This window comes from Pristiophorus japonicus, chromosome 21, assembly GCF_044704955.1.
Source record: "Pristiophorus japonicus isolate sPriJap1 chromosome 21, sPriJap1.hap1, whole genome shotgun sequence".
Lineage (NCBI taxonomy): Eukaryota > Metazoa > Chordata > Chondrichthyes > Pristiophoridae > Pristiophorus > Pristiophorus japonicus.
This window is the reverse complement of record NC_091997.1, coordinates 78209818-78222969: the sequence shown is the minus strand read 5'-3', so window position 1 is coordinate 78222969 and position 13152 is coordinate 78209818. Positions and strand designations below refer to the sequence as shown.

At 46.2% G+C, this 13152-nt stretch overlaps 1 protein-coding gene and 1 pseudogene across 3 annotated transcripts in view; both read right to left on the bottom strand.

Annotated features, from left to right (window-relative positions):
* ppcdc (phosphopantothenoylcysteine decarboxylase) overlaps positions 1 to 13152 on the bottom strand; it is a 140612-nt gene that overhangs the window by 18542 nt on the left and 108918 nt on the right. For 2 of the 3 annotated variants that reach the window (XM_070865084.1, XM_070865085.1), the window contains one exon: positions 6121 to 6270. In XM_070865084.1, coding sequence (XP_070721185.1) covers positions 6185 to 6270 — 86 coding nt within the window. In that variant the 3' untranslated portion in view covers positions 6121 to 6184. Of the gene's footprint in view, positions 1 to 5886; positions 6271 to 13152 lie in introns of those variants that run through there. The other variant, XM_070865083.1, reaches the window with a different exon arrangement.
* On the bottom strand, positions 11268 to 11654 carry LOC139233723 (large ribosomal subunit protein eL27-like; annotated as a pseudogene).

Sequence of the window (13152 nt, the reverse complement as noted above, 5' to 3'; positions counted from 1 at the left end):
TCTAAGAAGAGCAGGGGAGTTATCCCTGATGTCCTGGCCAATAATTATCCCTTAATTAACATAACAAAAAAACAGATTATCTGGTCAATGTCACATTGCTGTGTTTGGGAGATTGCTTGTATGCAAGTTGGCTGCCGCATTTCCCACATTGAATCAGTGACTACACTCCAAAAGTATTAACTGGCTATAAAGTGCTTTGAGACGTCTGATGGCCGTGAAAGGTGCTATATAAATGCAAGTCTTTCTTTCATTTGAAAAAAAATATTTACCTGGGATTGTTAAATAGAAAAATTTGACACAAGAGTGACAACAAAGAGCAGGTCAAAACTGAATACTGCATACAGTTTTGGTTTCCATATTTACGAAAGGATATACTTGCTTTGGAGGCAGTTCAGAGAAGGTTCATTAGGTTGATTCCGGAGCTGAGGGGGTTGACTTATGAGGAAAGGTTGAGGAGGTTGGGCCTCATTGGAATTCAGAAGAATGAGAGGTGACCTTATCAAAATGTATAAGATTATGAGGGGGCTTGACAAGGTGGCTGCAGAGAGGATGTTTCCACTGATGGGGGAGACTAGAACTAGAGGGCATGATCTTAGAATAAGGGGCCGCCCATTTAAAACTGAGATGAGGAGGAATTTCTTCTCCCAGAGGGTTGTAAATCTGTGGAATTCGCTGCCTCAGAGAGCTATGGAGGTTGGGTCATTGAATAAATTTAAGACAGAAATAGAGTTTCTTAACCGATAAGGAATTAAGGGGTTATGGGGAGCGGGCAGGGAAGTGGACCTGAGTCCATGGTCGGATCAGCCAAGATCTTATTGAATGGCGGAGCAGGCTCGAGGGGTCAAATGGCCTACTCCTGCTCCTATTTCTTATGTTCTTAAAATGGGATGCCCTTGGCTGAGACAGGGTCCGTTAACTTTCTCTTTACTGACGGCGCTGTACCAAATAACATAGATCAGCAAAGATACACTATTCCCTCACCTCTGATGCCCTTGCCTCCAGCAGAAACTTTACTCGCTCTCATTCTTGCCTCCTTCTTCACTCTCTCGATTGCAAGGGGTGAAGACTTGAGCTTATCTGGCGCGCCAACTGGTTTGACCATCCATCACCAGATACGTCTGGACCATATCCAACGCTACTGGTCCTCGCTGCCCTCCCATCAAAGCTGCCCACTACTGCAGGATCATCCTCCGGAAAAAAGCTTCCTTTCTCCACTACCAACCATCTTCTTAAACTCCTATTGCCCCCTGCACCCTCCCCTCCAACAATTGCGAGGATTGTGGGAGTGAAAACCCGCATTTCCCGAATACCCCACTTTCGGGACCGTCTGAGTTGACGCATGCTGAGTTACAAGTTCAATGCAGCTTTTCCGATAAGCATGGATTATAAATTGAAGTTTAGATTAAAGTAGAAAATGGCTCCACAGGAAAGGAGATGCTAGAAGTTATTAGAGTTATTCAGCCTCATTCGAATGTGTCAATTTGGTCACCCGTGTGTTATAGTAATAAAATTCATGGCAAGAATTGATTGTGGCAATAAACCAATTTCAGGAGGTTGAGTGGCTGGTTGTTTTGCTTACATTGTCATTCTGTTAGTATTACTATGTACTTTTGATGTAACATGATTTATTGATAGTATGTATGTGATATAGAGTTCAAAGGCCTGATTTTGTACAACAGATGAGAGTGAACACTGTTTTAGCAGACACTGGAAAATGGAAAGTGTCTCAAGAGCAGGGAGCATGCACTGGTTTTGTGAAGTGTATGTCTCAGTAACTTTCATACTGTTTTTTGTGTAGTTATGAAGTTTAAATAAAGACCTTATCCTGTCATTACTACAACCGATTGTGCGTGTAATCTGATGTTTAAAGCAATGAAACAAAAAAGAGCAAGAAAGCAGTCCAACAAGGATCTCATGCATTAGTCACGAAGATTGAGACTATTCCTTCAGCTGTCCCTGATACTTGCTCACCTTCCTCCACCTAGCTAAAAGCCCACACCCCCCCATCCCACCTCTCAGGCCTTCTCCAAGCTCAGCTCATCGAGACCCACCTCCCTCTGTGTTGCCTCCCATTCCCATTAAACGGCTGATCACCAAACTTCCCTTCCTGGTCCCCTGTGGTAGCTAACGCTGTAACTGGTTCCCACTCTCCCAGTCAAAACCACCACCATCGCTCCCCTCCTCAACAAAAAAAACGCGTTCAACTTCCCTGCCCTTACAAACCATCGGCCCAGCTTAAACGTCTCTTCCCTCTCTTGGAACAATTGGTCGTCTTCCAAACCCGCACCCATCTTTCCCACAACCCTCGATTGAAAGCCCTCCAAATCGGGTACCCACCCCTGAGCCAGCCCCTTCGAAGGCTGCATGCCATGATTCATTCTACCATTTTCTGTTTTGGTCTCTTTAGCTATGCAGTCTGAATGGGCTCTGCTGGAAGTCTAAGACCAGCTGAAAATAGAACCAAAAAAATATATATATACACTCGTCTAATCTCAATTAAAAAGTGGCTCAATTCTACTTAATCGTTAGTTCTGTTTTTTCGAATAAAAATAAACCTCCTGACGTGCCTGCTGATATTACTGGCTGGCTTTCACCTTGCGCCACTGCGACCATTTTAATCGTGTGATGTGGAAGCTTCAAACGCAAACCCGTCATTAACTTTCTCTGGACTTGGCAAGCAGCCTGAGGCCCTGCATCTTACAGACGTCTTGCTCCCTGAGCAGCAGTGAAAGGTTGGATTGGAATAGCCCCTTCTCTTATCCGCTGTTGTTTTATGATGATCTTGTTCTGCCAAACTTGTAAAAGTTCACTTTCTGGCGGTTCTGCAGACAATATTCAGTGTTTTTTTTTTATTGTCCCTAAATGTTTCGATGCTTTAAGTTATAATTCCCTCTAATCCCCTGAAAAAAAGCTACTGATACAATACAAATTTAAATAAAATATATTCAGACAAACAAGCACCTGCCCTTTTAAGAGCTCTTTTAGACAAGTATAGGGGCGGATATTCCCGGTCCTTTGTGTTCTGTTTTTCACCCCTGAAGGGCCACAATGGCGGCGGCGGCGTGTTCTGGGCGTGGGTTTTCTGGGTCGGGTTTAGCGGCGGCATGGAGCAACATGGCCCGGAAGTGCTGCGCGCGATGTGTAACGCCCCAGAGGTTGCAACACCGGCGTGAGTTTTGACTCCCGCCCGACAGTGCGCCTCGCTGTGACCGCCTGAGAAAACGGGCGGTCCAACCCATAACCGTCTGCAGAGAGGCAAGTAATGCCGTCCGAAGGCAAGTGTGATTGATTTGTTTTCTTTTAAATTTTTGCGATTTATGTTGTGGTGGCGTGGGCAATGTATTGGGAATGTTTTTGTGGGTTTTTTTTCAGGTTTTTTTTTTCTTCCCAGGCGTCTCTCGGAGCGCTTCTGGCCCGGCTCTTTCGCTCGGGAGTTCCCCACGCTAACACCCTAAGAGAGGTGTTCAACGCCTCCCTTAGCACTGCGCCCCCCCGACTCGGGGCCCAGCTGCCCAATTTTGTCGACTGAGGCGCAAACTGTTCCTGGGCGCAAACTGTTCCTTTACCGTCCCGCCGCCATTACCACCCCAAAATCATCAAAACTGAAATCCAACCCATCGCTTCCTTTTGCACAAATGGGTGTCCACAGCATGATCCTGTCCTATACTATGTTAAAGGCGCTATATAAAATACAAGTTGTTTGTTGTTATATATGAGCTAGGAGACTGTGCAAGGGGCAGACTGAATGAATTTAAGTATTGGAATAAAGCTCTTTGCTTTCGGCTGAAAGAAAATTGTACCACTCGAGAGAGAGACTTGAGCACAAAAATCCAGGCTGGCACTTCCGTGCAGTACTGAGGGAGTGCTGCACTGTCGGAGTGCATTCAATCTCAGGTTGTGGGCGTCGCTCATTGACTGAGGAAGTGCTGCGCTATTTCGAAGAAGAGCAGGGGAGTTCTCCCCGGAGTCCTGGCCAGCAGTTAGTCCTCAACCGACATTACTAAAACAGATTATCTGGTCATTTTTCTCAGTGCTGTTTGTGGGATCTTGCTGTGTGAAAATTGGCCTCCGCATTTCCCTACATTACAACAGTGACTGCACTTCAAAAAAAAGAAAGACTTGGATTTATATAGCGCCTTTCACGACCACCGGACGTCTCAAAGCGCTTTACAGCCAATTAAGTAATTTTGGCGTGTAGTTACTGTTATCATTTCATTATTTCGAAGGAGAGCAGGGGAGTTATCCCCGGTGTCCTGGCCAATATTTATGCCGTGGGATCTTTTACGTCCACCTGAGAGAGCAGACGGGGCCTCGATTTAACGTCTCATCCGAAAGACGGCACCTCTGACAGTGCAGCGCTCTCTCAGCACTGCACTGGGAGTGTCAGCCTGGATTTTTTTTTGTGCTCAAGTCTCTGGAGTGGAACTTGAACTGACTCAGAAGCAAGGGTGCTATCCACTGAGCCACAGCTGACACTTAGTGCCTATTACTTTATTGCTGTTTGAAGGACCATGCTGTGCTGGGATGTGAACCCACAACTTTCTGACTCAGAGGCGAGAGTGCTACCCACTGAGCCACAGTTGACACTTAAGCTGCAAAGCGTTTTAGGGCATCCTGAGATCATGAAAGGCGCTATATAAATGCAAGTTTTTTCTTTCACTAATTGGGCAGGGCTCCAGCAAAGGGGACTCTCTGACTGATGTCCCCAGCCCTCACACTTACATGGCACGTTGATGGAACTGATCCCAGCAGCTGGAAAATCTACCCTTTACTTCAGGTGCATGATGGGCTATTCTTTTGCATCGGGTACAGTCTCACGTCACACACAGCCGCTAGGAAACCATTGAAAAATGGAGCACTTGTGCTAAGGTAATGCAAGATAAAATCGTGGCACAACATGGAAAGGTCACTGATGTAACACTACAACTTATCAGTTTTTTTTAAACGCAGCAAATGCCTCAGATGATAAACGTTGTTCTCAACATCCTATTAAATATAAAAATATAAATATTTGCGTGCGGCAAACCAGACTCCCCACCCACCCTTTCCTTCAACCACTGTCTGTCCCACCTGTGACAGAGACTGTAATTCCCGTATTGGACTGTACAGTCACCTGAGAACTCACTTTTAGAGTGGAAGCAAGTCTTCCTCGATTTCTAGGGACTGCCTATGATGATGAAATATCAAGTATCTTATTACTATTTTTCAGACTCAACTTGCTAGTCTGTCATCTTAAACTATTGATTGCAACTTCTAGTGGCATAAACCTTGGGGAGTTCACGCCATCATCAGATATGTCTGGTATGCCGAATATTAAACAGCCCAAGGCTACGACAGTCATAGTGCTCATCGCATGGTCACAATCCAATATATGTACCTGTGTTGACAGGTAAAGCAGGAAAGGCAGAGACCTTTGTCTGAGTACACTTCTCTTGAAGCGTCGCTTCATTATTACGTTAAAGGCACTATATAAATGCAGTGTGTTGCCGTGTTCTCGGTGATGTGTACAGATAGCTAGCCTCGGTGGTCGATTTTAAGCCACGGACGGGAACGGGAACGCGGCCTAGCGAACATCAGGACCGTCTGGGAGGGGCAGCGGATTTTAATGGCCTAATTAGCTGATTTCCCGATGAAAACGGGCTGGAAGTTTTTGGGAAGCGGCTCCTTGTCCGTTATTATCGGGTGGCAGGAAACCAGCCGGGGGGGGAGCGGGGTCCGATATGGATCGGGGGAAGAGGGAGGGAAGCCCGGGGCAACGGAAAAAAGACTTGCATTTATATAGCGCCTTTCACGACCACCGGACGTCCCAAAGCTCTTTACAGCCAATGAGGTACTTTCGGAGTGTAGTCACTGTTGTAATGTAGGATGCTTATGGCAACATCTCACCTGAGAGGAAGATTCATAGCGGTTGCTTGGGCTTGTAGCCTTCCAGCAGAATTCTGGCTGGATTTTGAGACGGCGTGGGAAAATATTCCAACCAGCAGAAAAATATTGGCAGTGCAATCATTTGGGTTTCAGTAACCGAGAAGGAATAATGATGCTCAAATTGGATTATAAACTACAAACGGGTTGCAATTTTGCCTCGATTAACGGAATATATTCAGATAGCGAGATTCTGCATAAAATGGAGCCATATATTTAATTTTGCGGACATGGATTTCTTTTCAAGGTTGGCCTTTGGTGCTCACGAAGGCAGTGGCTGTGGAGACTGCTCCAAGCACTCTTGTACTTTGTCTACGATTGTTGATACCTCTGCCATTGCCCCATAACCTGCAACAGAAACAAAACGCAGCAGTTACACAAGTGCAAAGTCGTACCATCAACCTGCAAATACACAGCAACTTTACACGTTGGTGCAAAGAGAAGCTGAACAGTTTTTGGGAGAGTGCCTGAACCATGATAGGGAGATTGGTGCTGAGGTTAAAAAGAAAACTGTTTAAACAAAGAGGTTCCATCGCTGTCTTAAAGACAGGCATCTTAGCAGGACCTACCGAGTGTCAGATATGGCTCAGTGAGTAGCACGCTCGTCTCGGAGTCATAAGGTTGTGGGTTCAAGTCCCACTCCAGGAACTTGAGCACATAAATCTAGCCTGTGTATTTGCGTGCTACCCACAGTGCTGTGCTGAGGGAGCAGTGCACTGTTGGAGGTGCCGCCTTTCGGATGAGACATTAACCCGAGACCTCATCTGTTCTCTCAGATGGATGTAAAAACTCCCATTTTGAACTTCTTTACCCTAACAAAAATGATAAATGTAACTGGGGAAAAAGTGAAGTCTAATGATGTTAACTGTTTAAGGTTAATTGGAGCTGAAGGTGGATTCACTCTGGAGCATCCACGATGCTGAGAATGACGTGAGTATCACGTGTAGTGAGTTGGTCTTACCGCAGGAGAAGGGTCCACAGCCAGATAGGGAATGGAAGACCAACAGGAAGAGCAGTGCAAGAAAGATAGTGCAGGAGTCCCCTGTGATCATCCCCCTGCAAAACAGATACACTGCTTTGAGTACTGTTGGGGAGGATGACTCATCAGGGGAGGGCAGCAGCAGCCAAGTTCATGGCACCGTAGGTGGCTCTGCTGCAAAGGAGGGCAGGAAAAAGAGTGGGAGCGCGATAGTGATAGGGGATTCGATGGTGAGGGGAATAGATAGGCGTTTCTGCGGACGCAACCGAGACTCCAGGATGGTATGTTGCCTCCCTGGTGCAAGGGTCAAGGATGTCTCGGAGCGGGTGCAGGACATTCTGAAATGGGAGGGAGAACAGCCAGTTGTCGTGGTGCACATTGGTACCAACGACATAGGTAAAAAAAGGGATGAGGTCCTACGAAAAGAATTTAAGGAGCTAGGAGCTAAATTAAAAAGTAGGACCTCAAAAGTAGTAATCTCGGGATTGCTACCAGTGCCACGTGCTAGTCAGAGTAGGAATCGCAGGATAGCGCAGATGAATACATGGCTTGAGCAGTGGTGCAGCAGGGAGGGATTCAAATTCTTGGGGCATTGGAACCGGTTCTGGGGGAGGTGGGACCAGTACAAACCGGACGGTCTGCACCTGGGCAGGTCCGGAACCAATGTCCTAGGGGGAGTGTTTGCTAGTGCTGTTGGGGAGGAGTTAAACTAATATTGCAGGGGGATGGGAACCTATACAGGGAGACAGAGGGAGACAAAAAGGAGGCAAAAGCAAAAGACAGAAAGGAGATGAGGAAAAGTGGAGGGCAGAGAAACCCAAGGCAAAGAACAAAAAGGGCCACTGTACAGCAAAATTCTAAAAGGACAAAGGGTGTTAAAAAAACAAGCCTGAAGGCTTTGTGTCTTAATGCAAGGAGTATCCGCAATAAGGTGGATGAATTAATTGTGCAAATAGATGTTAACAAATATGATGTGATTGGGATTACGGAGACGTGGCTCCAGGATGATCAGGGCTGGGAACTCAACATCCAGGGGTATTCAACATTCAGGAAGGATAGAATAAAAGGAAAAGGAGGTGGGGTAGCATTGCTGGTTAAAGAGGAGATTAATGCAATAGTTAGGAAAGACATTAGCTTGGATGATGTGGAATCTATATGGGTAGAGCTGCAGAACACTAAAGGGCAAAAATCGTTAGTGGGAGTTGTGTACAGACCTCCAAACAGTAGTAGTGATGTTGGGGAGGGCATCAAACAGGAAATTAGGAGTGCATGCAATAAAGGTGCAGCAGTTATAATGGGTGACTTTAATATGCACATAGATTGGGCTAGCCAAACTGGAAGCAATACGGTGGAGGAGGATTTCCTGGAATGCATAAGGGATGGTTTTCTAGACCAATATGTCGAGGAACCAACTAGGGGGGAGGCCATCTTAGACTGGGTGTTGTGTAATGAGAGAGGATTAATTAGCAATCTCATTGTGCGAGGCCCCTTGGGGAAGAGTGACCATAATATGGTGGAATTCTGCATTAGGATGGAGAATGAAACAGTTAATTCAGAGACCATGGTCCAGAACTTAAAGAAGGGTAACTTTGAAGGTATGAGGCATGAATTGGCTAAGATAGATTGGCTAATGATACTTAAGGGGTTGACTGTGGATGGGCAATGGCAGACATTTAGAGAACGCATGGATGAATTACAACAATTGTACATTCCTGTCTGGCGTAAAAATAAAAAAGGGAAGGTGGCTCAACCGTGGCTATCTAGGGAAATCAGGGATAGTATTAAAGCCAAGGAAGTGGCATACAAATTGGCCAGAAATAGCAGCGAACCTGGGGACTGGGAGAAATTTAGAACTCAGCAGAGGAGGACAAAGGGTTTGATTAGGGTAGGGAAAATGGAGTACGAGAAGAAGCTTGCAGGGAACATTAAGGCGGATTGCAAAAGTTTCTATAGGTATGTAAAGAGAAAGAGGTTAGTAAAGACAAACGTAGGTCCCCTGCAGTCAGAATCAGGGGAAGTCATAACGGGGAACAAAGAAATGGCAGACCAATTGAACAAGTACTTTGGTTCAGTATTCACTAAGGAGGACACAAACAACCTTCCGGATATAAAAGTGGTCAGAGGGTCTATTAAGGAGGAGGAACTGAGGGAAATCTTTATTAGTCGGGAAATTGTGTTGGGGAAATTGATGGGATTGAAGGCCGATAAATCCCCAGGGCCTGATGGACTGCATCCCAGAGTACTTAAGGAGGTGGCCTTGGAAATAGCGGATGCATTGACAGTCATTTTCCAACATTCCATTGACTCTGGATCAGTTCCTATCGAGTGGAGGGTAGCCAATGTAACCCCACTTTTTAAAAAAGGAGGGAGAGAGAAAGCAGGGAATTATAGACCGGTCAGCCTGACCTCAGTAGTGGGTAAAATGATGGAATCAATTATTAAGGATGTCATAGCAGCGCATTTGGAAAATGGTGACATGATAGGTCCAAGTCAGCATGGATTTGTAAAAGGGAGATCATGCTTGACAAATCTTCTGGAATTTTTTGAGGATGTTTCCAATAAAGTGGACAAAGGAGTACCAGTTGATGTGGTATATTTGGACTTTCAGAAGGCTTTCGACAAGGTCCCACACAAGAGATAATGTGCAAAGTTAAAGCACATGGGATTGGGGGTAGTATGCTGACGTGGATTGAGAACTGGTTGTCAGACAGGAAGCAAAGAGTAGGAGTAAATGGGTACTTTTCGGAATGGCAGGCAGTGACTAGTGGGGTACCGCAGGGTTCTGTGCTGGGGCCCCAGCTGTTTACATTATACATTAATGATTTAGACGAAGGGATTAAATGTAGTATCTCCAAATTTGCGGATGACACTAAGTTGGGTGGCAGTGTGAGCTGCGAGGAGGATGCTATGAGGCTACAGAGTGACTTGGATAGGTTAGGTGAGTGGGCAAATGCGTGGCAGATGAAGTATAATGTGGATAAATGTGAGGTTATCCACTTTGGTGGTAAAAACAGAGAGACAGACTATTATCTGAATGGTGACAGATTAGGAAAAGGGAAGGTGCAACGAGACCTGGGTGTCATGGTACATCAGTCATTGAAGGTTGGCATGCAGGTACAGCAGGCGGTTAAGAAAGCAAATGGCATGTTGGCCTTCATAGCGAGGGGATTTGAGTACAGGGGCAGGGAGGTGTTGCTACAGTTGTACAGGGCCTTGGTGAGGCCACACCTGGAGTATTGTGTACAGTTTTGGTCTCCTAACTTGAGGAAGGACATACTTGCTGTTGAGGGAGTGCAGCGAAGATTCACCAGACTGATTCCCGGGATGGTGGGACTGACCTATCAAGAAAGACTGAATCAACTGGGCTTGTATTCACTGGAGTTCAGAAGAGTGAGAGTGGACCTCATAGAAACGTTTAAAATTCTGACGGGTTTGGACAGGTTGGATGCAGGAAGAATGTTCCCAATGTTGGGGAAGTCCAGAAGCAGGGGTCACAGTCTAAGGATAAGGGGTAAGCCATTTAGGACCGAGATAAGGAGAAACTTCTTCACCCAGAGTGGTGAACCTGTGGAATTCTCTACCACAGGAAGTAGTTGAGGCCAATTCACTAAATATATTCAAAAGGGAGTTAGATGAAGTCCTTACTACTCGGGGGATCAAGGGGTATGGCGTGAAAGCAGGAAGTGGGTACTGAAGTTTCATGTTCAGCCATGAACTCGTTGAATGGCGGTGCAGGCTAGAAGGGCTGAATGGCCTGCTCCTGCACCTATTTTCTATGTTTCTAAGAGCAGACTATCCCATTGGCTCGTTAATATTAAAATGTATGCCATTCAGGCCCATGTGCTGAGCTTAATTTTCCCTGGCCAGAGAGCTATACAGAGCCAACAGTATAACTTGGGTCTACAAACCTGCGCTATTTCCTGGCCAAAGACCGCCCTAAATGGAGGAAGAGCATCTGGGAGGGCGCTGAGCACCTCGAGTCTCGTCGCCAAGCGCAGGCAGCGGAAGGAGCGTGCGGCAAACCAGACTCCCCACCCACCCTTTCCTCCAACCACTGTCTGTCCCACCTGCGACAGAGACTGTAATTCCCGTATTGGACTGTACAGCCACCTGAGAACTCACTTTTAGAGTGGAAGCAAGTCTTCCTCGATTCCGAGGGACCGCCTATGATGATGATTCCCAGGTACCAGACCGGAACCCATAATGTATGGACAAATTTGCAGAGCACAGCCATTAAGTGGTTTGAATGAAACAGATTTATACTCAAAACTTCATTTACCTTTTCAAATCTTATTGAACCGCCAAATCGACATCACTGTTTTTTTTTTCCATTTTAAATGAATATTTATTTATATTGATACGCAATTTAGAATCGGAGTTTCTGGAAGAACCAATTATTCTTTCCTGTTTTGTACCTTTCCTCAAACTTAACTTTGGCTTCCCGTCTGGCTTTGCGCTTCAAAGCAGGATCCCTAAAAACATCCTTGTTCACAATAGTCTTACCCAGGGGAATGTCAACTGAGTACCTGGTTGCATCAGGCGGTTGTAGTTGTACACTTTCACAAAGGACTTGATCTTGGACCTCTAGGCCACCTTCTTCTTGCCCATTTTGGCAGTTAACTTTACGAGGGCAATGATCAAGACCAGCATGACTAGAAGGCCCGTCAGAGGTCCCATCGATGTTCTTTACGATGACACCTTAGCGGCCGGCCAGCACCAGAACCACCTTCTCTGGTTTCATAAATTTTCCCATCTCGGCTAGTGCTGCTCAATGGCCTCCGCCCGCAGTAAAGCTCGACATCACTGTTAGTCTTCTCGTCAATTAACTCAATTCTCAAATTCATACAAAGATGGCTCAGTACATTTGCAGCAGACAAAATTTGCCACCGAGCCACAGGAGGAGATATTAGGACACGTGACCAGAAATTTTGGTCAAGAGAGGTAGGTTTTAAGAAGCGTCTTAAAGGAGGAGAGAGGCGGAGGTTTAGGGAGGGAGGGAATTCCAGAGCTTAGACATGAAGGCACAGCCAGCAATGGCGGGGCAATGATACTAAGCTAGAGGACCAATAAATCCAGGAAAGGCAATGCCACTTGGTGCAACAACTGTGTAAATAGCCACACTATTTAGATACACTGGCACAGGACTGCTTGAAGTATAATTGCTTATTCAAAACTAAATGAAGACTGTCAGCGGGGAGGTAGATGTGGGAGCCCTAACCCACATTTCTGAACGCTTTGCTTCAGCGCAGTCTGGAGGTCAAAAGGGTTAAAAGTTGGAAGTTTGAAATTTGGATTAAAAAACAGGAAGATCGAAAGAGGCTGCTCGATGATCAGAGCTATCTAGCCATTCAAATGTGACGTTCTGATCATCTGTATGTTTACAGCACTTCATGGTGGGAGTCAATTTATGGCAGTGATACTTGACTTTGAAATGTCTGTATTTGAGTGTAACTTGTTACTATTTGATGACATCATCTGTATATTAAACGATTCAGAAAGCAGTTAGCCGTGATTGTCTAAATGCAAAGAAATAAGAGTTCAAAGGCTTTTTAGGTATAAAGAGATGGAACTGGCTTTTGTCACACACAGACACCAGTGACACTGGAATCTCGGCAGGTGCCTCACTGCTTGGAGAGCTGCCTTTGTAAGCAGAGAGTTTGTTTAGTATGAATGTCTAAATAAAGGACCCGATCCTGTCTTTACTACAGCTGAGCGTGTGCGTAATTCGACTTTTAAAGCAACGAAGCGATAAGAGCGAGACAGCCTTACAACAGAAGACACTCGATCCGGGCTGGATTTCCAGCTCGTTGCCGCCTCTGTTTTCACCCCAGAGGGGGCTGCAGTGGCGGTGCTGAGCTCTCCGGGCGGGCGGCCAGCTTCCAGCGCCCCGCAGGGGTTTTCGGGACCGGTTTCGGCGCGGAGCATTAGCGCCCGGGAGAGGCGAGCCGGTGTGCAATGGCCCTGTTGCAACACCGGCTCCATTTTTGGCTCCCGCCCGATCCGTAGCACTGCCTAACCCCCCCTGCTGGGAATGTCTGAGAAAGCGGGCGGTCCGAGCTGTAGCGGCTGCATCGAGGTAAGTAATGTCCACCTCGGGTAAGTGTGATTGTTTTAGTTTTTTTATGTTGTGGTGGCGTGAGTTATTTATTGGGACTGTTTTTGGTGGGTTTTTTTCTGCCCGAGGCCTCTCTCAGAGTGCTCCCGGGGCTGGCTGTTTAGCTCGGGATTTTCGCTTGTTCAGCCGGCCTAGT